General features: G+C 39.9%; 1 protein-coding gene across 5 annotated transcripts in view; it reads left to right on the top strand.

Annotated features, from left to right (window-relative positions):
- Window positions 1–22593, top strand: part of LOC139444776 (E3 ubiquitin-protein ligase PDZRN3-like) — a 295562-nt gene that overhangs the window by 239097 nt on the left and 33872 nt on the right. For all 5 annotated transcript variants that reach the window (XM_071225726.1, XM_071225725.1, XM_071225727.1 and 2 more), the window contains one exon: window positions 17755–17853. In XM_071225726.1, coding sequence (XP_071081827.1) covers window positions 17755–17853 — 99 coding nt within the window. The remainder of the gene's footprint in view (window positions 1–17754; window positions 17854–22593) is intronic.

Genomic DNA, 22593 nt, shown 5'->3' with positions numbered 1-22593 from the left:
CACAGGTTCCTACCTGGCTGATATCCCAATCATACACATTTATACCTTTGTACTCTGGCTATCAATCAAGCATGGAGCCATTAGTACCCAGAAGCAAACATCTTTTTTCCGGCCGTGATACGGCGGTGCTGGCTGTGTTATCACCGTGGTGCATCAAGCAAAGTTAATGTGACTACAGCAGTGTTTGATATTAAAATCTGCAGGTGGCTAATTAAACCAGTAATATGAAACATCAGATTTATTTGTAACTCGTAAACATGCTGTGGCACCTGTGTGAGGGATGATTCTTGTCTTGGATGTGAGTTAGTGTGAGTGGACCTCATCTAGATGGTTCTGTTTGCAAGATAGGCTATCTAAAGGAGCGTAGGTAACCATGTTCTGTTTGGTTTATAAACTTATTCTTTCATGAATAAAGTCGTCTTCAGTGATATTGCTGCAGATATGTTGTAACGAGGAGCCTCGTGTTGTAGATTGGGACTGTGCTAGGAAATGAGTAGGATAGGTGTTCTTAGATGTTAAATTATTGTCTATTTTGAGGACTTTGCTAATGGGGTATGGGCTTCAGGTGTAGTGCTCTGGCATTACAGATGTGAGCAGATATTTAGATCTAACTTTATGCATCCTCCCCCCTCCCCTCCCTCACCTCTGTCCTTTAGGGAAGTGCTCAAATAATATATGGGAAGAAAGGAGGGAGGACCTGATCACCACACACCATTCCCTCTCCTCCTTGTGCCTTGCCCTCCCTCTTGACCTGCTGCCTGTCCCCTGGAGAGACCACTCCCCCTTCTCTTGCCCTCCCTCCTACCCCTCCTGACATACTGCCTGTCCCCACATGCTCCTGGGGAAGTGTCCTCCTGTCTGTTTGGAAGGACCTGGAAAACCCCTTTCCCTCTCTCTCCCCCCCCATCTCCCCTCCCATGCTGCCTGCCCCCACAGGCTCCTGGGGAGGGGCTTTGTGAGATACCTGAACACACACCTCCCCCATCCCGCCCCTCCCCCATCCCGCCCCTCCCCCTCCCTTCCTTCCCCTCCCCTGCTGCCGTCCCCACAAGCTCCTGGGGAAGTGCTTTGCTGTAGTGTGTGTGGGGAGAGACCTGGACACTTCCGTTATTGTCATTCAGCCGTGGCAAGTGTGAAGCCCTGCCACCAGAGTCCTGTACAAATGTCACTTGTGAAAGGAGATGACTGTGTTGACATGTTTTCAGAAAATTCTTGGAATATTCCTTGTGACTGAAATTGTTATTAGCAGGAAGTGCATGCTATTAAAGCTGTGACACTCAACCTGTCCAAATCTGTTGCTAGGGGAGTGGTGTAGAGGAATTCTACACACTCTCCCTGCCTCAGGAAGTGCCGAGTTAGAAGTGTCAACAGGACCATAACAGCATCATATTAGTGGTCAACACAATTTGACACTGAGGTGGAAAAAATATTTTTGACTGAGACTTGTTGAACTTTTGACACTGAGAGAAATCTGAGACTGTATTGTAGAGATTTCTTACCAGACGCACCTTGTGAAAAAACTATTACGTTCTTATTTATTTTTCTTGTTTGGCTCGCTGCTCTTTGGAGTATGTCTTCCATGTTGTCAAAGAATTTTGTCTTGTGTTTTGAATTCTGAACAGTGTATTGAAAACATGAAGAATATCCTTGCTGTGAAAAAGTTCACTTAAACAAGGTGCACAGTTATTACCCCAAGTAGTGCCTGTCCTCGTTAGCACCTGTACCTGGGTCAGGTGTAGGTATACCTGTCCTCGTTAGTGCCTGTACTTGGTCAGGTGTAGATATACCTGTCCTCGTTAGCATCATGTATAGGTATACCTGTCCTTGTTAGCACCTGTGCTTCTGTCAGGTGTAGGAATACCTGTCCTCGTTAGTGCCTGTATTTGGATCAGGTGTAGGCATACCTGTCCTCGTTAGCACCTGTACTTGGTCAGGTGTAGATATACCTGTCTTCGTTAGCATCTGTACTTGGTCAGGTGTAGATATACCTGTCCTTGTTAGCATCACGTATAGGTATACCTGTCCTCGTTAGCACCTGTATTTGAGTAAGGAGCTAGGTAAACCTGTCCCTATGAACACCTGTAGTTGGCTAGATGTACTGAGGCCTCGTGGTGGTTCTACCTGTCCTCCGTTACCCCTCAGCACTGTTCCATTAGGTCGGTTGAGTAAAGAGAATTTGCGATTTGTAGTCTACATAGGTTAGATGTACACTACCACCTGTGTGGCTATTGTGCTGAGTTGACAAGAATGTGGGGTATTGTTCCTGGGATCGAGTGTATGGGGGGTACTGACAGAATAGGAACCTCATGTGCCGGCAAGGAATCACTCCAGCACTTGTTAATGATTGCCAATTATGTAACAATGAACACCTTTGTTTCTTTTGTAAGTTGTATTTGGGTCAGGTAGAGAAACATTCTATTGCAGATTGCTTTTGTAGTTCAGCCATTATCAGATTGGAGTGTTCACATTCATGTTTTGTCTACTGAGATAGATATATAGTTGATTCAGTCAGTACAACAAATTTGCTAGCAGATATTTACTAGGTCATGTTAAACCAATGATCTTAGCGCTGTGACTGTCATTGCGCTCCTGGCTCTAAGATCATGTCTTTTTCAAGATTTTCTTGAACGCGGCCTAGAACTAAACAAAGGTAACGCAGTTCTTGACGCTAATATGTAACAGAAATGTCATATATTTGGCTGCACATTTAGCACTGACATCTTTATTGGAGAGATCACAGAGTCTTTATATCAGCATCTATCACTGCAAATAACAGCAAGCTCTAGGAGGAAATAAGGAGAGGTTTTCATGCAAAACGATATAGTTTGTGAAACAAAGTATTAAATAATGATGATTGTCCAACCCTATCAGGCATGTTACACAATGATGAATCGGGTCTCGCTGGCCCCACCATTAGCGTCAGCACAGGGCCCCTAATGCCATCACAGCCTTGCAGGGGCTGACTCAGTTGCCATCCGTCAAGCCTCTCTTCAAGGATTCAGCCGGAGATTTGCCAGCCATATTATATATTTGGAAGATGGAGATTTAATGATGTTTTATGAGGCTCATTTGTTGATATTCCTGTTAAACTCTTGTTCTTCATCTCCTGAGATGTGCCCAATGTAGATGTGGCTTGTGTGAGGGATGGTTTATTTCAATATTTATTTATGGTATTTCGTTCATGAAAATATTTATAGTATTTTCTGACATTTGAAATCTGTAAAGGTTTTGTTATGCTATTTGAGTTTTTTGTGTGATTTTAAAAAAATTGAAAGTTTTTGAACTCTTCGATGATTGATTGACATACATCATTTTATTATGCTTCTTTTTCACACGGAGAAATAAAATCAAGACATTTTTCGGTTAAAAAATCTCATCCTTCCTTGTCAAGAATGTCCATGCTTGGCAGACCAAATGTACTTTGTGACAAACTATGACTGCTACATTGCCGCAAGTAGTCACATGACGTCTATATATGGCATGGAAGCATTCTCTGGTAGAGCAGGAACTGAGGCCGGCCATACCTACAAGACTATGCTTTTAGCCAACACTATTTCTAGTATCGCCCAATTAGTGCAACATCTTCCCCAACTCTTGAAGCCATACCTCGATATAAGAAGGCTGGACGAACTCCTTCAATATAACATGAACAGAAAGATGAAAAAATACATTTTTTTAAATATTAATCAGGCCTAAGAAACAACCTGATCTTTTTATGGTCTCGGCATCGGAGTTCTGATAAGAAGTTTTAGATAATCCTATTTAAGGATAGGGACATACATATATTAAGTACAGTTTCTATTCGAGAATACATAACTTGTAAACTCATACTTGTTGACTGTGACAGTTGTCTGTAGTTCTATGTACCAGAAGGTGTTTTTAGCCACGCTCACTATAAGCCTTCTCTTAGTTCTCTTGAGGGACGGTCGGGTAGCCTAGTGGTTAAAGCATTCCCTCGTCGTGCGGAAGACCCGGTTTTATTCCCGACATGGGTACAATGTCTAAAGCCCATTTCTGGTGTCCCCCGCCGTGATGTTGCTGGAATATTGCTAAAAGAGGCATAAAACCACACTCACTCACTCACTTCATTCCATTGATTAGAAAACTTTTATAAGGATATGATGTATATTGCCTTTTGATGACCATCATATTATATATGTATATTGTTAACGTGTAGAGAGATTACAAGGTTCTTGTTAGTTTGTGTTAGTATGGGAGCCGATCAGTTTACTTGCTTTGACTTGAGGGACGGTCGGGTAGCGTTCGCTCGGCACGCCGAAGACCCGGGTTCGATTCCCAACATGTGTACAATGTGTGAAGCCCATTTCTGGTGTCCCCCGCCGCGATATTGCAGGAATATTGCTAAAAGCGGCGTAAAATCAAACTCACTCATGCTTTGACTTGACACAAGCTTCTGCAGCATAATGGCCGACTGCTGACTTGTTTCGGAACAATACTGTTGTTGGAATAATGCAGGTTTAATAGGACCTCAATAGGCTCTTTTTTTTAAATTATCTTTTCATCAGTTTCATATGAATTATTGTTTCACATGAAAACATAAAATTGAATCTTGTGTAAAACTAAAGAATATTAATTTTTGGTATGTTTGGAGATAGCGTGTTATGAGAAATATATGTTAGTTGAAGCAAGAATGTATTTAGGCTTTCCATCTTAATGTAATGCCAGCATTAGGACCATAAAACCATGAGCTGTAGGTGATCTAATTTTATTTCCTATCAATGCTGCAAATGTTATTGATGTTATCGTGTAATCTGTTGATTAAGATCTCTTTCAAGGATTCGAGATGCTCTGGTTTGCTGAAAGATGTAATAACACCAATTTGACAGTAATTGGTGCTTGATGCAAGTCTGTACTAGATACACCCGAATATTGTTGAAAGCGATGGCGTCTCGTGGGAGATTACGTTGCAGTAGTTTATTTGTATGTCTGTCTATGCAAGATTGTAGCTTTTTGTCAAAGTACTGAGAGACAGAACTGTTTTTTTGCAATTATTTTGGTTTATTTTATTGAGAAGACTCTTTGTATAGAGGCAGCGATTGTCATCAATACCATCAGATAACATGGTCGTACTTTGTATATTTGGTACTGTCGTGAGCTTGTTTCTTTGGTGTTAGTTATGGCGGTGTAAGTAGGCCTTCCAGGACACACTGTTGTTGTATTGGACCAATACCAAAATACTTGCTTCCTGTTGCCTGACCATTCTGCCATTTCACTCATCGCAACCACAGAATTAGTATCGCACCTGTAAATAGTTGTCAAGAACTTGTATGTTTCAAAATAATAATGCTCTTTGTTACATAAAAAGTTGTTGGTCTAAGATGTGGTATCATGACCAATCCAACATTTCTCCTTGAAATTTTATCATGTGTATAACTAGTTGTCAAGAAAATATTATATTTCATTTTTTATCTCCTGCCAACATATACCTATAATGGACAGTATTTTTTCATTTTAGCCTAAAGTGACACAAAATATGTACACAATTGTCCAATACATAAGGAATGTAGTCTGACCTGAAGCTATACGCGCATATCCTGAGTAAATATTACAGAAGAAAATTGATGAATTCTTCAGCCCCACCCGACCGACAATGGTAGTCAGGTCTCATCAGTGATGATTGGCAGTGTCCTCGTATCATAATCGTAGCCTTATCTTTACTTTCAGCATGAAAATATGACAAATTATTGATGCTTATATTTGCAGTTGAATATGCCTCTGGCATAGATAGCACTTGTTAAAAAGTCTGAAGAAAATTTCAATAATTCGGAGTCATGCTCATTCTTATAACTGTTTGCACTTTGGGTGTTACCATGACGATAACTACAACATCTTAAGTAACCAATCGGAAAAGGTTTTGCAGCATGTCTTCTTTGTCATCTGTGAAAGGAAATGAGTTAGGAGAATATTTCATCAATTAGAAGCTTATTTGTGTGGCATTAATCCATGGGATCCATATTGAATTGAATGACATTGAAGTGATGTAAATGGCGCTGTGGGATACCAGTCTGTCAGTTTGACTTTGGCAGATAATAAACTTTTTGATATTTGAAAAAGTATTAATTTATCAAAAAGCAATGAACCAGCAAACAGTTCCTGAATAATAAAAAAACCCATTACATTTACTCTTTAAGATGTTACTTGAGCATCTGACGGAATGCCTTTGAAACCTGATGCTTGTAATAAGTTGACTTATAGAATTTTCCAATTCTGAAATGTAGTTAGACTTTTCATGTAAAAAGTCTTCATGTTGCCCAACCTCTTTAGACTGTTGATGGCCCCTGAAGGTCTTTGTTCAGTTTGTCTGGCTCTTTGTATCACTGCAGTACGTACACAAAACCAAGTTCCTCCCCAGCCACAGGAAATCTGTTATGTAACATATTCCATGGATGGATTTGCGTCATCTGGGAATGCGTTATTTCCCATCTCTCTTGATTTCTCTTAAAAACAGATCAATTCCGTGGATGTTTCTTTGCAGCAAGTTCTACCACGTTCAGTATTTTTGTGTGCCTCTCTCTTTACCTTATTACATGCACAAGCAGGTCTCTCATCCATGTGTATTGATCCCTTGGTTAGAGGAGCCTGATCCTCATCCTCGTACTCACAATGGGCCACTGCCGTCACAAGGAACGATTCTCCTGCAGGCTACTCACAACCAAATGTTTTCCCATAGCCTTCTATGGTAACGTTATGTATATATATTTAAATATCTAAGCATTCAACAGCTATTACCTGTACTTATGTGCACAATCTGGCCTTAAAGCAGCACTAACAACAAAATAATGACTATCTAAGCCCACTCCTTTTCCGAGTACAGGAAGCTAAACACACCACCTCCAGTTCTGCACCAAATGTCACTTGCTTGAAAATATCTGTGGTCACATTCAGTATAAGTCATCGTGTTAAAAAAGACAGCACTAAATATAGAAAAACATTTTCAGTTTTAGGTACTGGATGGATGTTCATTTAAAAAACATAAAAATCTTACACAAAATCATCAAATTACAGCTGCCAGATGATTCAATCTGCACTGAAGGCTCTCTACGAAATGTTGGTCTTGATATGACTGTCTGTTTGTTAACTCCATGCCAGGACATTGGGTTTTGGTAAAATTGTATAAAGCTGATAGAACTAACACATCATACCAGTTAGAAACCCAGCTGTCTCACCTGTTTGACATTAGTGAGGTGTAATGGGGTTTAACATTGTGTTCAAGATGATTTCACTCACATTACGACATGCGTGCGTGTGTGTGTGTGTGTGTGTGTGTGTGTGTGTGTGTGTGTGTTTGTGTTTGTGTTTGTGTTTGTGTTTGTGTTTGTGTTTGTTTGTGTGTGTGTGTTTGTGTGTCTGCTTCTACTAGTCCGGAATAATGATAAATTTATAGTTCAAGCCCACTAAGATACCAGGCCGGAGTTAAACATTATACCCCACACAGACGCAGTAAACTAACTCCAAGCCAGACAGTCTTTGTTTATTCTACTTTTGTCAAACGCCAGGCAGTACCATTTTTTAACCTCTTTTGGTATGACTCTGCTATGATATAACCATAATATTGCCAATGTGCACGTGTTAAACCCCCTTCGCTCAAACCAGCCCTTGTCCATATATTTGACACAATTCATCAAGGTCATTGAACAATCAGAAGAGATTATAACAGAATCAATAAAATACTCTCCTATCAAAAGAAGATAATTATAAAGTCTTTAAGGTACATTTGTTAACTTACGGCACTAAAAGATCTAACCTTCATCTGAATTATGGCCAGATTACCTCTGTGTGCTTCAAAGATGGATTTGACCATTTGACTGCATCTTTTCAAAGACGAACCTGAAACCCCACAATGTAATATCTGATTTGCCTCATTTGTCCATTGGGCAAAGATGTTTAATAGCACTTAATGAAAAGCCAGGTTCCTCGCTGATGATGTTGACTTAATAGTCTCTTGATAATATTTTTTGGGTAATTGAGAAGCTTGTAGGGTTGATGATGGGAACATGAAAAACGTGATGACAACCACATCCAATGATGGGTAAAGCTAGTGTTTATACTGCACCGGTATTCTGTTGGTGGTCCGAGGGGAGGTAACTCTAAAAAGATGGTGGTGCTCGGCGGGAGCTGTGAACTCGGCAAACGAAACCTACCAGTGTTATGTTAGTCTCCCCTCAACACATGGTGTACCGTAGTCAACAGTTTTCGAGCCCAGCTCTTCCAATCACATGGGCATGGGGGTAGTGTAGTGGTGGGAGTGTCTGTTTCTCATGATGACAAAACAGGTTCGATTTTCAAATTGGTCAATGTGTTATTGGAATATTTCTTTGATTGTGGTAGTATAAACATCACACCCATATCACATTTTTTGGGGTGATATATAAATTCTTTGTGAGCAGTATTTCAAGTTAATTTTTTTTATTTCGTACTCTTGAAGAAGGATACATCTTTGTTTTTGTTTTTTAATTGCAGCAACCATTATGATTATAAACACTATTGGTGTTCCAGTTTATTCTGAGCTAGGAATGAAGTAGCCATTATAAACAAAATTTAACAAGTAAAACTGATCGGTCATTATGCAAAATTGTATATCGACTATAACATGTTTAAGTTGGAGAGGGCGGTTGGGTAGCCTAGTGGTTGAAGCATTCGCTCGTCACGCCGAAGACCCGGGTTCGATTCCCGACGTGGGTACAATGTGTGAAGCCCATTTGTGGTGTCCCCCGCCGTGATATTGCTGGAATATTGCTAAAAGCGGCGTAAAACCATACTCACTCACTCACTTTAAGTCGGAGAAATCACTCAACTCTCCCTCGGGGATTGTTGACTCTACTTCCGGAATCAACAGATTCGAGTGATTTCTCCATTACAGAATGCGCTCCGTTGCCAGTGATTCTGTAGGGAAACAGTTACCAGAAGAGTAAGTTCAGTGGAAAAGAAAGTCGGACATTACGAGGCAGAAAATTGAGAAGCCTAATCCATTGTGTTTCTGCGCCAACTATCACACACAACAGGGGGCAGCAGTAAATAACCGCAGGCTAAAACATACACGCCAGGAAGGGAAGATTCATGTTATCTACATTTTCTTTTCTTTTCCACCACACTCTTTCCCCAGTTAAATGGAGGGGTGAACTGGGCGATTTGCTGCCAGAAGGTTCCAACTAACGGCATCCAACCAGATGATCCAAGACCAAAAGAACCTGTTAGTTACCTGTTAGACAGTGTGAACTCTTCCTTTCCCAGAGCCCTTTAAGTTTGTTGCAATAACACATTTCAGGTAGAGAGGTGGTCGGCATCTGTATTACCATCTTGTTTTTAGACCATTTATAGTTCCTCAAGGAAACCATGCATAATGGCAGTTTGGTAAAGAAATTTTTTTGTGTTCAGGAAAGGCTTTTTTGCATTGCGTGCTCAAAAAATTATTGACAGATGTAACAGTTATGTAAATTTTTGTTGCCCGGTTAATCATTTGTTAGGCACTGGCTGTATTGGTGGGAAATATTATTCATAGAAACGAGAATGGGCAGGAGGAAGAATGCAATGATGTTAAGGGTGTTTATTCAGGGGATGTGGCATGTCCTTTCCCTATATCTTCCTGGATCAATTACCATTGTGTTGACACATTGTATTTCCAGATTGATCATATGATGTGTGTGTTTACATACTATCAGTCTATCTATTGATAGGCTTGTCACTATCTTGTCTGGGATGACACGCAAGGCTCACTGCTTAGACCAACATGCAAGAGTTAATACTGTCTTGATTCCTGGCCTGAACAGCCATGCTGTCTGTAGCTTGATGTGGAGGACAAGGATATCTGAGGCTTGGTTTTGGACTCAGATCTCTGACATGACAATCACGGCGGCCAGACAGACAATCTTCTCATATCTGCCCTATCTCATCCATGTTAACCCTTGAAGGGCTGGCTTGGAATATGCGTGTGTAACAGGAACCATTGCTGGTGTTTCATGCACAAATTCAGGTTGAATAACAATCTGTTTGACCAACTAACACCGAATGGCTTTATGTTTAGAGCAGCTTTGGTTTCAGAGTGAGTGAGTGAATATGGTTTTGCGCCGCCTTTAGCAATATTCTAGCAAAATCATGGTGGGGGACACAGAAATGGACTTCACACATTGGACCCATGTCGGGAATCGAACCCGGGTCTTCGGTGTGATAAGCGAACGCTTTAACCACTTGGCTACCGATCGCCCCCTTTGGTTTCAGAAGGATCTAATCACTATTCATAGATTGAGAAGTAATGATTGAATTTATATATTGACAGCTTTTAGTAATGATTGGAAAATAGATTTGGTAAAAGGTTTACTTTATTGGCCTTTGTGTTGAAGCTTTGGAGATTCAGAGGCAGAATAGATCATCAGTATTCTTTGTAACCCTGTAGGGATTCGGAGACAAAATGTGCCCCCAGTGCCCAATATTTTTGGTAAGAGTTGACTGATGAGGGGTGTGTTGTTGGGAAATGTGACCTGGTTGGTTGTGAAGGATGGTTGTATTACCTGCTGGTGTGCCTGGACCAGTACACTATAATACAGCTGAAAAACGACTCACTTACTCACTCATTCATTTCTGTAGAGATATTTCTGAATGATATAAAGGGTTAACACCATCCCCTGAGACTATAGAGATCATCAGATTCTGTGATGACACACTGTAGTCCATCTCTCACAGAAGCACCTCACTTTTGAGGGTTTAACCAAACTCAAGTAGCCTGTAGAGGCTGGAGCTGTGATGGTTGTGGTCTACACTGGACGGACTGTCCAGCTGAGTGGTGCCACCGTGGAGTTCTTGGGGAGGAGAATGTCGGTCAAGCTTGTTGAATGCCAATCAGAGGCAGCCCAAGCATCAGCTGTCCGTGTTCCCCTGGATTTATGCAACCCTCCCTGAGACGCGGACCTCACCTCACAGTACCATTACCAGGCCATCTGTCTTTATTAAGTGTAGATGAATTCGGGGAGAACATCACTACTTATTGATTAGCGCTTATTTCTGGCGATGATGTTGATAGAACATGTTTCTCAATGCTCTGGTTACGGACCCTATAACAGACTCAGTCTGATGGGGCAACAATTGCAACCTCATCAGAAATGTGAGTGCTGCTCTCTATCTAGGTCAACTTTGGCACCTGTCTGCTGATTTGACCCATTTTAGGTAGATGGTAATTTAATCACATCCAGCCTTTTCACAAATTTACGAAAAATCAATAATATGAAATATTTAGAGAGCCCTCAATCTAATTGTAGTAAATGTGGAATTTCTTTATCACCATGTCCTGAATGTCAAGTTTTCAATTAAGGTTTTTCAATTGAAATAAAGAGATAAATATGATGGTGTTTGCCTAGACGAAGATATTTTTACTTTATAACCTGCTGAAAAGATGAATGGTGTGCAAAATTAGAAAATTGTGGCATTTTGGAAGATGGAATATGTTGTGATATTTGATCTTCAAATTAATTATGATTTCAAAGGAAATTTACGATATTGATTATTTCTTCTCTATTTTTAGGCGCTTTGTTTTTCATTTGGCCATTTTCTATCTACTTTTCATCCCCTGCCTCTTCAATCAATCCTTGTGGTCATGTTCTGTAGATATTAGTAGGTGACTATTTGAAGTGAGCGCCATCACAAGCGCTAATGGTTCTCCTATCAGTGCAGGGGCTGGAAGAGGTATCTCCAACCATGCTTGCCTTCACTTGATCAAAGCTATTGTTATCTCATAATGGCAGGGGACGCTGACCACCCAGTACCCGCCTGGCCTTTGGTTGTAGGTAAAGGTGGGACCTGGAGGGAATAATACTCATTTCCCCTACCAGCCTTTGATTCCTCGCCATCCCTGACCCTGTACTGTGTGTGTCTGCTGAAGACCTCCAGTCTCTTTTTCACGCCAGTATCAGCATTCCATCTGGATAATCTTTATACGGAAATGAAGAGTAACGTCTCAAATGAAGCTGTTCTGTGACCTTGGATTCAGACTGATCACAATGTGACATCACTGATGATGTTGATGCTGAAAATATTTTTATATTTTTGTGGGCATTTTTCTACATTAATCCTATATGTGTAGTTTTGATTTGTTCATTATTTATTTTCTGTGCCTCTTCCACTATAATTAATGCAGCAAAATGTGGTCTTATTCTTACACCAACAACAATTACCATCCCACTCAGCCCACCCACTACCCCTACTCAATCCATCCCACCCCTTCTCTCCCCACCCCACCCCTTCTCTCCCCACCCCACTCTCTCCTACCCTTCTCTACCCACATCTCTCTCTCCCCACCTACTACCCCTACTCAATCCATCCCACCCCTTCTCTCCCCACCCCACCCCACCCCTTCTCTCCCCACCCCACTCTCTCCTACCCTTCTCTACCCACATCTCTCTCTCCCCACCTACTACCCCTACTCAATCCATCCCACCCCTTCTCTCCCCACCCCACCCCACCCCTTCTCTCCCCACCCTTCTCTCTCCTACCCTTCTCTACCCACATCTCTCTCTCCCCACCTACTACCCCTATTCAATCCATCCTACCCCTTCTCTCCCCACCCTCTCTCTCCTACCCTTCTCTACCCACATCTCTCTCTCCCCTCCTACTAACCCTCCTGAATCCATTCCACCCCTTATTTCCTCTCTCTCTCCCATCCAACTCACTCTCCCCCAAAACTCTCTCCCCTACCCCCTCTCACCTTGTCCACCCCCCTCTCCCTCCTGTCCCTCCCCTGTGTCTTCAGTATAAGTACAAAGGTGGCAAACCCCTACAAACCCATAACCGCTGGGGGTCAAAAACCCACTCCTGAGACATGCCCTTATTTTGATCTGAACCCTGCCCTATGTGGGTTAACTCCCCTCCATAATATTAAGTTGTCAAGAGAATAGTAGCACTTCCCACTCTCACTCAGCTGAAGGTCATCAGGGGTCACAAAGGAAAAACACTTGTTATAATGGCTTCGTTGGTCTTTGATGTGATGGAGGACATCAGGTGTTATTACTGGGAATATGCTGGTCTGTTGAATATACAGCACACCCAAGGCAACTGCCTTTAACTTACACAGGACACGTGGAACCACAAAAACAATGATTCACAAAGGCTAATGCTTTGATGGTCAATAAACTCCTAATGGAATCATGCCCAAAATAATTTGTGTAATATCTTGAAGACTAATCCCCCATAATGAATGCAAGCATTCTCACAGACATTGTTGGGTGTTTTGCCACAGCGTTATCTTCGTCTTTGGTTCTGGCGCCATTAGCAAATAAGGTCTAGCAGTTCGAGGAAGGTGATGTACTGCCATGAGATCGGGAGGTATGGATTGCTGCCATTAGCCTCAGTTCATCACGCCACTGACCGATTTGCCTACAATTGTCACAAGTTGGTGTTGCTTGACCATATTGCCAAATTGTCCATTAGCTTATCAGGTATATCATTGTCAATAGACGTTAGAGGATTAGCCCATTTAGGAAATGGCGAAATTCCTACACGTTGAAAGCATTGCACAGATGAGAATGTTTTATGTCAACTGTTCTTTAAGTACTCCTTCTAAATTATTGTGGTAACATTAGGTCCTGATTATTACCAATTCGTATCTAGGTTAAAAGGTAGGGATTGGGTGAGGGATTGGATGTGATTGGGTTGTTAAAATGTTAAACTTCATAACACGGCTGACATGTTTCTTTGAATATGTGGGTCAGAGAAGATCAGAAGGATTCCTGCTCATAAATAAGAAGGAAGTATGTGTTCTTGCTAATAGTTTTTCTTTGAAAAGAGGTTCAGGATGGGTTCCTCTGCTACCAATGCCCTGCATCGGCAGATGGTCATCCAAAGACTGTTTGTTCCGAGTTCATGGTGTTTTAGCCAGGAACAACTCTACCTGGGTCCGGACATTTTTATCTCCTCCGAACCTTCCATGAATTCCAGCATGCATACTGGCAGGCTGTAAACAATTTCAAGGCTTGTGCCTCCAACCCTCCAACCCTCATAATGGCTGCCGTGTGCTGGAACCATTACCGCAAAGGGCAAAAGCGAAGTTACCTGCTCAGCCCCAAGTCTATGGGTTCCTCTGGCAAATTAGACAGCTATTTTGTGGTTTTAGGTGCATGCCAGGAGCCTCATCCAGCTTGGTCAACAAGCAAAGACAAAATGTGATGTTGTGAGATTCCGTTAAGATGGCCGCGTCCCACCCTGCATGTTGATAGGTGGTGCAGTAATCTGGTGCATGACTTCCTGGCTGCTTCTGGGAACGTTCCCCAAACAAATCTGATATCATAATGTTTTCTGTGTTTAAAGTTCAAACATACCAAATACCTTTCATTCTTTCATAATTTGATAGAATGTCAAGCCCATAGGAAAGAATTGGAAATATTCAAATTTGATATTTTTTTTAAATTTGATATTTACGTCCTATTGTGTAGCCATTCAAACAAAACAGATCGAAAAAATCTTTTATTCAAATACCCACACAAGTGGCATTGTTCAGTTTCAAAAAGAAATGTTTCCCATGTCAAGTATTATGTTTTAAAATAGTGGCCATTATCATCATATTTTGTATAGGTCATCACCACCCAGGAGACAAACATAACCTTATCTATAATCTGCCTCTGTTTCTGTAGACACACGATAGGGCTTGGCAGGAGAAGAATAATTGGTTCTAGTAGAAAAAAACACATGTGATATTTTCCTAGGTCACCTGAATCAAAAGAATTGGACAAAGGCTTAGGATAAATGTTTTCCTTGCTACAGAGTATGTGTAACTTGACTCAGTTCATAAAACTTGAATGACGAGTTGTTACAGAAAGACAGCTACTGTTGCAAAATTAACGATATTTCAGAGCATGAGGGTTCTCAAGGCAATGATGTAGTCATGCCACGGTCTTGTGCAAATCTTTGGAGATAAGCAACAAACCAAAGGTCAAAATGTTACATTTTTCAGCTTCATCTTCTTGAGCAAAATTCAAAGATTAAAATGAGTGTTATCATCTTCAAAGGGGATCTTATTTCAGAAACATCTTTGTATCACAGTTAAGGCACAGAGAGAGAGGATCACTCTGTTTCAAAAGCTTGTGATGTAGTTGTGGTTTATAACGGTGTTCTCCATTTGAAGAAAACATTACATTTCAGTATTTAATCAATTCCCAAGCTGCTATATATTACGTATTATTTGTCTACTGATAAATAAAAAAAAGCCTTTTTTCTAAGGTTCTAATGATGAATATAAAGACATGAACAAGAAGACAAGGTAGTTAATGACAGTTTTTTATGAAGAGGTGTGGTAGGATAGCCTTGTGGTTAAAGCGTTTGCTTGTTCACCAAAGATCCAGGTTCAATTCCTCATTGGGTTCAGTATGTGAAGCCCATTTCTGGTGTTACCCGGCTTTATATTGCTGAAATATTGTAGTTTAAAACCATACTCACTCACTAATTATGGAGATGGTACGGCTGGGATACTTGAATTGTACCTCCTAGTCTTGTTCATATCTTGTGACAAGCACACTCAACATGGATGACTTGACAAGGGTTGGCGGAATACCACCTGTTTATTGACAGGTATTGTCATGATATTGATGGAACAAAAGCCATCTAAAAATACCAACTTAATTAGTTTAATATTCATACCTCATTGACAACATGTCACAAACTTCATTCAAAGTCGGCTCAATTCACCACTGTTTATACGCACTCTCCAGAACACATGAACTAAAACACCCTTCCTTAATACCATAGCTGATGAAAGCTTATATTGTCCGCTCTGAAACCCTAATTGAAATTTTATACGGCTATCACCTGCATGGACAGATATAAATTAAAAGGATTTAATCAGGGCTGAATGAAAAGCATCTGGTTTACTATGTCCGACCCTTGGTATTTCTAGTTATAGGAAGTTAGGGTTTACAAGGGTTTTTGATACACATCAATGACTATGAAGTCAGGCTCTCTTGTGGATTTTCCGGGTGATTGAGCTTGGAGACAGAAATGAGATGTCAACTAGATACGTCTAATCTGCTTAAACAGCTTCATCTCTATCAATCTCCTATGAAACACACATAAAACACAATAGACCCGTGCTCGGGTCATAAGTTCACGCTAATATTTTCTGTCGAGTGACAGTGTTTAGATCATGGGGAAAGTATTGGGGAGACCTAGCCATGAACATGGCCTGTTATAAACTTGAGACCTTTTGAAAGCCTAATTGTCATGACTGACATAGCATGTCATTTTCTTGACATGCTTGTCCAGTCATGTGAAAGTAACGCTGATGGCCATGCCCAGCCGATGCTGGGAAAGTATCGGTTTCAAGGTACCATGTTTGATCTGTAGGATTAAGATTGCCTTTCAAAGAAAAACACAGACCTATAGGCACAGAATATTGTCCAAACGAGACATCTGCTACACTGTCACATCTCAGTTCTTTCATCTTGAAAAATCTTTTGAATATTTTAGTTTCTCCTTTTTTCTTTATTACTATTTTTCATTTTTTATTGCTGTTTTTTTTAACTATGGCATATCAAAAGTCTTTCACATCAAAGAAAAATATGTGAGATGGGTGATTCAGATTATTTGCCTCTTCGGTTAGAAAGGTCATAACTGTCAAGGTCATATTTATATACATACCATAAGAGGATTATTAATCTTAACAGTAACAACTTGTTAGGAGTGGGAAGCAAATAGTATTTCATAACAAGATTTACACCCCAGGTGTGTTAAATCCTCCATCTTGTCATAAAGTGTATCTCACTTTGTTATCGTGACGAGTTGCTCAATCTCTGTTGACAAGGTGCTTGACAAGGTGCTTGACTTGGCTTGTGAGACTGACAAGATGAATGTAAAGATATTTGCTGTGAGGGGGTTTATGATGAAATGTAAATCAGAACATATCCTGACTGAGGTTACAAACTCTGTCCAAGGGACAGTAAATAATAGTTGTTAGCAGTGTCAGCAATGTGAATTAAACATTTCACACAATTTGTTGTGTAGAAATATTAGGTCCATCATAAACAGATTTATTTTTTATTTTTACTATAGGCAATTAGGTGTTATTGTAACCATTTATTTGCCAATAGCTTGTATGCATGGTAAAGACATGATTTTCTCAAGTTTCTCTTCAAGTGAATGTGATTCAGTTTTGACTGGCTGTATTCGTGTGAATTCGAACCCAGATTTGTGGTTGATATGATACTTGATTTACTGTAGACAAGGACCTCATTCCAAAAGCAATCTTAGTGCTAAGGCGATCCTAACTCCCATAGTGTCACATAGGCTTAAGACAATAGCAGTGCTAAATTGGCTTGGTGGAACAGGGACTGTCACTGAGAGATTGTAGCACTAACGTTATTATCAGTCCGTGTTAATGGAACTATGAATGTCTTGAAGCGACTGAAATATTACTGACTTCCACATCTTTTTGATTGGTTGGTTGGTTTGTTGTTTAACGCCGCACTCAGCTATATTCAAGTTATATGACGGCGGTCTGTAAATAATCAAGCCTTGACCAGACTGCTTATTGATTGTCCTTATGATGATGTTCATGAGGTTGATGATGATGATGATAGTGTTGAAAATGATGATGATGATAGTGTTGAAAATGATGATGATGTTAATGATGGTGATGATGATGTTAATGATGATGATGATGATGCTGATGATAGTGTTGGGAATATTGATAAGGTTGATGTTAATGATGATGTTGATGATGATGTTTTGATGATGATGTTAATGATGATGTTGATGTTGCAGGAGGTGGTGCTGCACCGGGTGTCAAGTGAGGAGAAGCTAGGTCTGACCTTGTGCTACGGGTCCCTGGAGGACGAGGTCACAGATATATTCATCAGTGAGGTGAGTAGTCAGTTACATCACACTTCTTAATGTGGATCCGACCTGTGAAGATCCAGTTTAGAATAGGTTTTCAGCAACCCATGCTTGTCGTAAGAGGCGACTAACAGGATTGGGTGGTCAGACTCGCTGAATTGGTAAATGCATGTCATTGTATCCTAATTGTGTGGATCGATGCTCATGATATCAATCACTGGATTGTCAGGTTGAGACTCTATTTTTGTGTAATTTTGTTGAGTGCTCCAAACAAACAAAAACAAATAATGTGGATCCATTTATTATGACATGTTGTGGTAGTGGCTGTCATATACAAGACCATTGGGGTAGGTCAGGTGGGCAGTTTGTCCAAGGCTCAAAAATTCAGTGTGCAGAGTTGCATCCCTTTGGCACGCCAGATAGCTGTGGTCGTGGGTCCGAATCCCAATTCTCCCCGATTCTATTATAGGTTTGTCAGCACCATCCTTGTGAATTCCACCAGAGTGATAAACATCTTCACCAAAGTGATAAACATCTTAAGACCTCATCACTTTTGGCTTGGCATGCCATGATATAACTAGAATACAGGGTTAAACCCAACTCACTTGCTCACAATACCATAACTCTCTAAAGTGGACACTTTGGTAACTGGACAGTAAAGATTAATTCACTGTGGACTATTATCATCACTTGAACGTGACTTAAGTTGACATTGACGAATCTGGACAATGAAGCTTCATCACAATAGACATGTTACATTGATAGCATCTGAATTACTTATAAGACCCCCAAGAAACTGGATACCTGCTATATCAATACATACTGTACACTAGTCTTTACATGGCAGAGTATTGAACATTTTCACGATAAAAGCAGCCACTTTGAAAATACCCATTCTGTTAAAGGGGCAGGCTTTCTGATACTTTAGTATTCTTGAATAGACTTGTCTCAACTCTCTAACAAATACTGAACAAGCAATATCACATTCCTGAACAAGCTTTTGCCATCTTCCATGACCTGCCTTTGAAAATATGAAACTTTTCTGAAAAAGGCATATTTTACACAATCGACTTTCTGAACTTAATGTTGCAACATGTGATAAAAGTCCACCATTAGCTACAAGGACCAGACAGCATGTGATGTAATGTTGACATCAAAGCAGTGAAGTAAAAGCAACGGATATCATTCTTTTTGTACATCCTGGACATTAAAGTGTAAGCGATATGGATTTACAAGGAATGATATACTTCATCAATTAGATAAGTGATGAAGAGGGACATTAAACAGCATGGGTTGGGGATACCTGTACCTGCTTACAGACGTATACTGAGAACGAAGGGGAGTATGGTTGACTGGTTTTATTGAAGTCGTGGGCTGCCATGCTCCGTTGGATGTAGATTTAAGGATAAATAGTAACCGGTCAGGCAGAAATATAAACAGAACGTCCATTATACAAATAAATAGACATTTGATTTGATTATTCTGACAGTTATTGCCCATTTTGAAAAATATAGAAAAGATAATTATGATCATGTTTGACATGACGCTATCCAGTAATACGACCAGGCCCTCTTTAATGTACGATAATGTTACTGTTTGCCGTATTAGATAGATCACATTGTTGTGTGATTGTTATTACAAGGTATTAAACCTTAATGGGTACAGTATATCAAACAGTTACATTGTCACCTTGTGAGGCAACAGTTTCTGATTAATATTATCTTGTATATCACTAAATTTTACAAGTTTGTGCCTGCCTTACAATTGCGTTACCAGCTGACAGGTTCATTATTTCCTGGGTGCCGTTGTTCAAAGCGATCTTAGCGCTAAGGTGGTCGTAACTCCCATACCTTAACATAGACTTACGTCAGTCGTAGCGCTATGGTTGTTTTGTACAACGGCACCCTGGGCTATTTCTCAGGTGTGTTTACAAAGAATAGGTACCCATTAACCCTGTTGCTTGATAACACTGGGTCACAGACCTAATTAGGGCTGAGAAAAAGATAAACTTAACCTTTATCAAATTGATTCGTTTCCCACCTTAAAGATCTTTTTATGGAGTCCATATATCGCCCTTTATAATGTGTCTCCCCTTGTCAAGTTTCCATTCTCGCCGAGGTACAGGAAAGCGATCTTGGTGTTTTTGTTATTATCAGGCCTTTGATGTCGGAGAGGATAGAATGTCCGTAGGGTTTTCTCTTCACTGGTGGTCTAGATTTGTTGGTGCTCTCCTTACTTAGAGTTAAGGAGGACATTTATTGCGGTGTTCACGATTTACATATTTTACCTATTCTTTGTTTCCATGATGCCTGTGCGGGTTTCGTAAGTTTCGAATTTCCTCGTAAATGTCGATGGGGAATGTTGGGTCAAAATTCACACAACTACCTGTGATATGTTACTTTAACTGGATAGTTTTATTGTTTTTTGTCAAATTTAGACCATTTCGGATGCTTTTATGTTCACATTAAATACATAAACTTTCTTTTAGTCCTGTTTTGTGTCAATTCTTCTCAATTTTCTCTCTGATCATGGTGGGAAAGAACTCAAGGCTGTACTGTAATTTTTATCAACCTTCATACATGGATGTATCCTTTTGAACTGGTATTTATTACCAAGAAAACATACTTCAACTGTTTGATTTGTTAATACCATTTGTCCGTGAAATCATGTTCTAGAACAATTTACGTGATGTATGATATTTGGGAATGATAAGCGTCTCCATCCATGGACACAGAAATTTAAAGTCACAAAAAAAAGGAAGAAAATTGTTAGCATAACGATAATATTTATTACTGTTTGTTTATTTGGCTAATAGTATAGTGTTCCTCCTTGAGAAAAAGAGCTCCTCCTAGTAGGGGGGGAAAACTCTTCATGAAACGTAAACACATCTCACACTGGGGTTTCCTACAAAGGAATTAAAGTCATCGGAATGGTGTCGGTTTTCCAGCAATACATGATATTCAGTGTATGAAGGAGATAGGTGGACAGTGTGTTTTGAAATTTCATCCGCTTATGAAATACTGATGGTGTGATCCCCTGCTTCATCTCCAGGGGATGCTTTGGCCGACATGCATTTAATGGGGGTATATTTATGCCTCGTTTCACAATCTAATCCCAGTGTATGAACCTTTCACAACCGGACAGACTCTCATTCTGAAAACACTAACCAACCATAAAGCCTGAAGATAATTTGATTTTGGAAGCATTTAGGCGCAAGACAAGAATTCATCAAGAGGAAGATTGACTTATCCCTGAACGTATCACGTTTCCTGACTCACTGGGGCTTCGTTTTTATGAATTGCATCAGAATAAATCCTTTAAAATTTGAGATTAAGTTGACAAAAGTATCAAATTCTACTTTAATTATGTATCATATGACATTGTAGGGATTTCTGATGTAAAGATCCCCAAGCGTACTGATAGGAATTTAATTTTGGCATGAATTTGGGAATTAAATCCATGCTTATGTTATTGTGTAGATGATTCATTTTGAACTCAGCGTGAGCAGCTATTGCTGGTCCTGTGATAGATATCTATACAAAACACATGTTGTTATGAAGAACCTGTGGCTTAATACTGATAATATCTAAAACTGCCTCTAATTTGCTGATTTGGGAGCATAAGCTTCCTCATTTTAAACCATTTGTGTCAGATTCAGAGACTAAGCAACTTAAATTGCTGTCTTGTGTTTGTGAGAGAACATGCATCTGTTCTAATTGGTTTTGCTTACAATGTATTGAAATCTTCAATCAGTTATAGGGTCGCCCTCTCCTTTCTTCCATGCTACTTTCCCAACCACTACTTCTTATCATAGATAGGCAGCTTATTTTTCGACACACGCAAGAAGAGACCTTTTCATAATTTTGTAGCTATTTTTGAATATTGTAAACTTCATTCATTGTATCATGCTATGAATATGTGCTTCGAAAATTGTGTTGTTGTTTGTTTTTTAAAAAGATTGCTCTCAATTATTTTTTCATTCAGCCAATTCTATTTCTAATGCTCTTTTCAAATGTAATAATATTGTTATTTGCAGGATGGATGATTATGAAATATTGAATGAGTTAAACTTGAAAAAATAGCTTGAAAAAATGGAATATGAAACAGATATTGCTAAAAGGAATTGAGCCATTTCATGTGGAAAGCCAAGGCTGTGCCATACTGCTGGCATACAACAGATAATATCTCTGGTCAATTTAGGTTACAGCTGGTTTGGGTTAGGTAATAGTGGAGAAATGAGAAATAAATGAGGAGAAATGTGATCTCACTTAAGATAATTGTAATAATGCCATGGCTGCGAGTACATGCATGCAAAATCAATGCCGAATAACTAACATGCATGCTGATTGCATAAGAATGCTCAAAATGGCTGCCTGCTGCAATGTGTCGGTGACTTTCCGGAATGGTTTGTGTATTTTCAGGAGTATCATTCGCTTATCTTTCTGTTATGACTGTTATCATGTCACGGTTATTGCCTCATCACACAATCATCAGTAGGGTTATTTATTTTTGTTGATATTCTGAAAATTTCCCCTGTTAAAATCATTCATAGAAACCTTTTTCTTAATTTTGGTATTTGGAAATACCCCCAGTAAATTTCAAAGTATTTGTAAGAATGTGTGGAATCCTTTTTACCGATGTGAGGATATCTCTAATACCCCAGCAGGATTGCTCTAACACTCCTTCACATTTCATCAGAGTTATCTCCCTTCATCACAGCTTTTAGCACTCAAATATTTGCTCATCATGGAACAAAAATGTGTATGT

This window comes from Haliotis cracherodii, unplaced genomic scaffold (genome assembly GCF_022045235.1).
Source record: "Haliotis cracherodii isolate W230 unplaced genomic scaffold, xgHalCrac1.p SCAF_6, whole genome shotgun sequence".
Taxonomy (NCBI): domain Eukaryota; kingdom Metazoa; phylum Mollusca; class Gastropoda; order Lepetellida; family Haliotidae; genus Haliotis; species Haliotis cracherodii.
The sequence above is the reverse complement of the archived record's forward strand: the minus strand, read 5'-3'. Positions and strand labels throughout refer to the sequence as shown.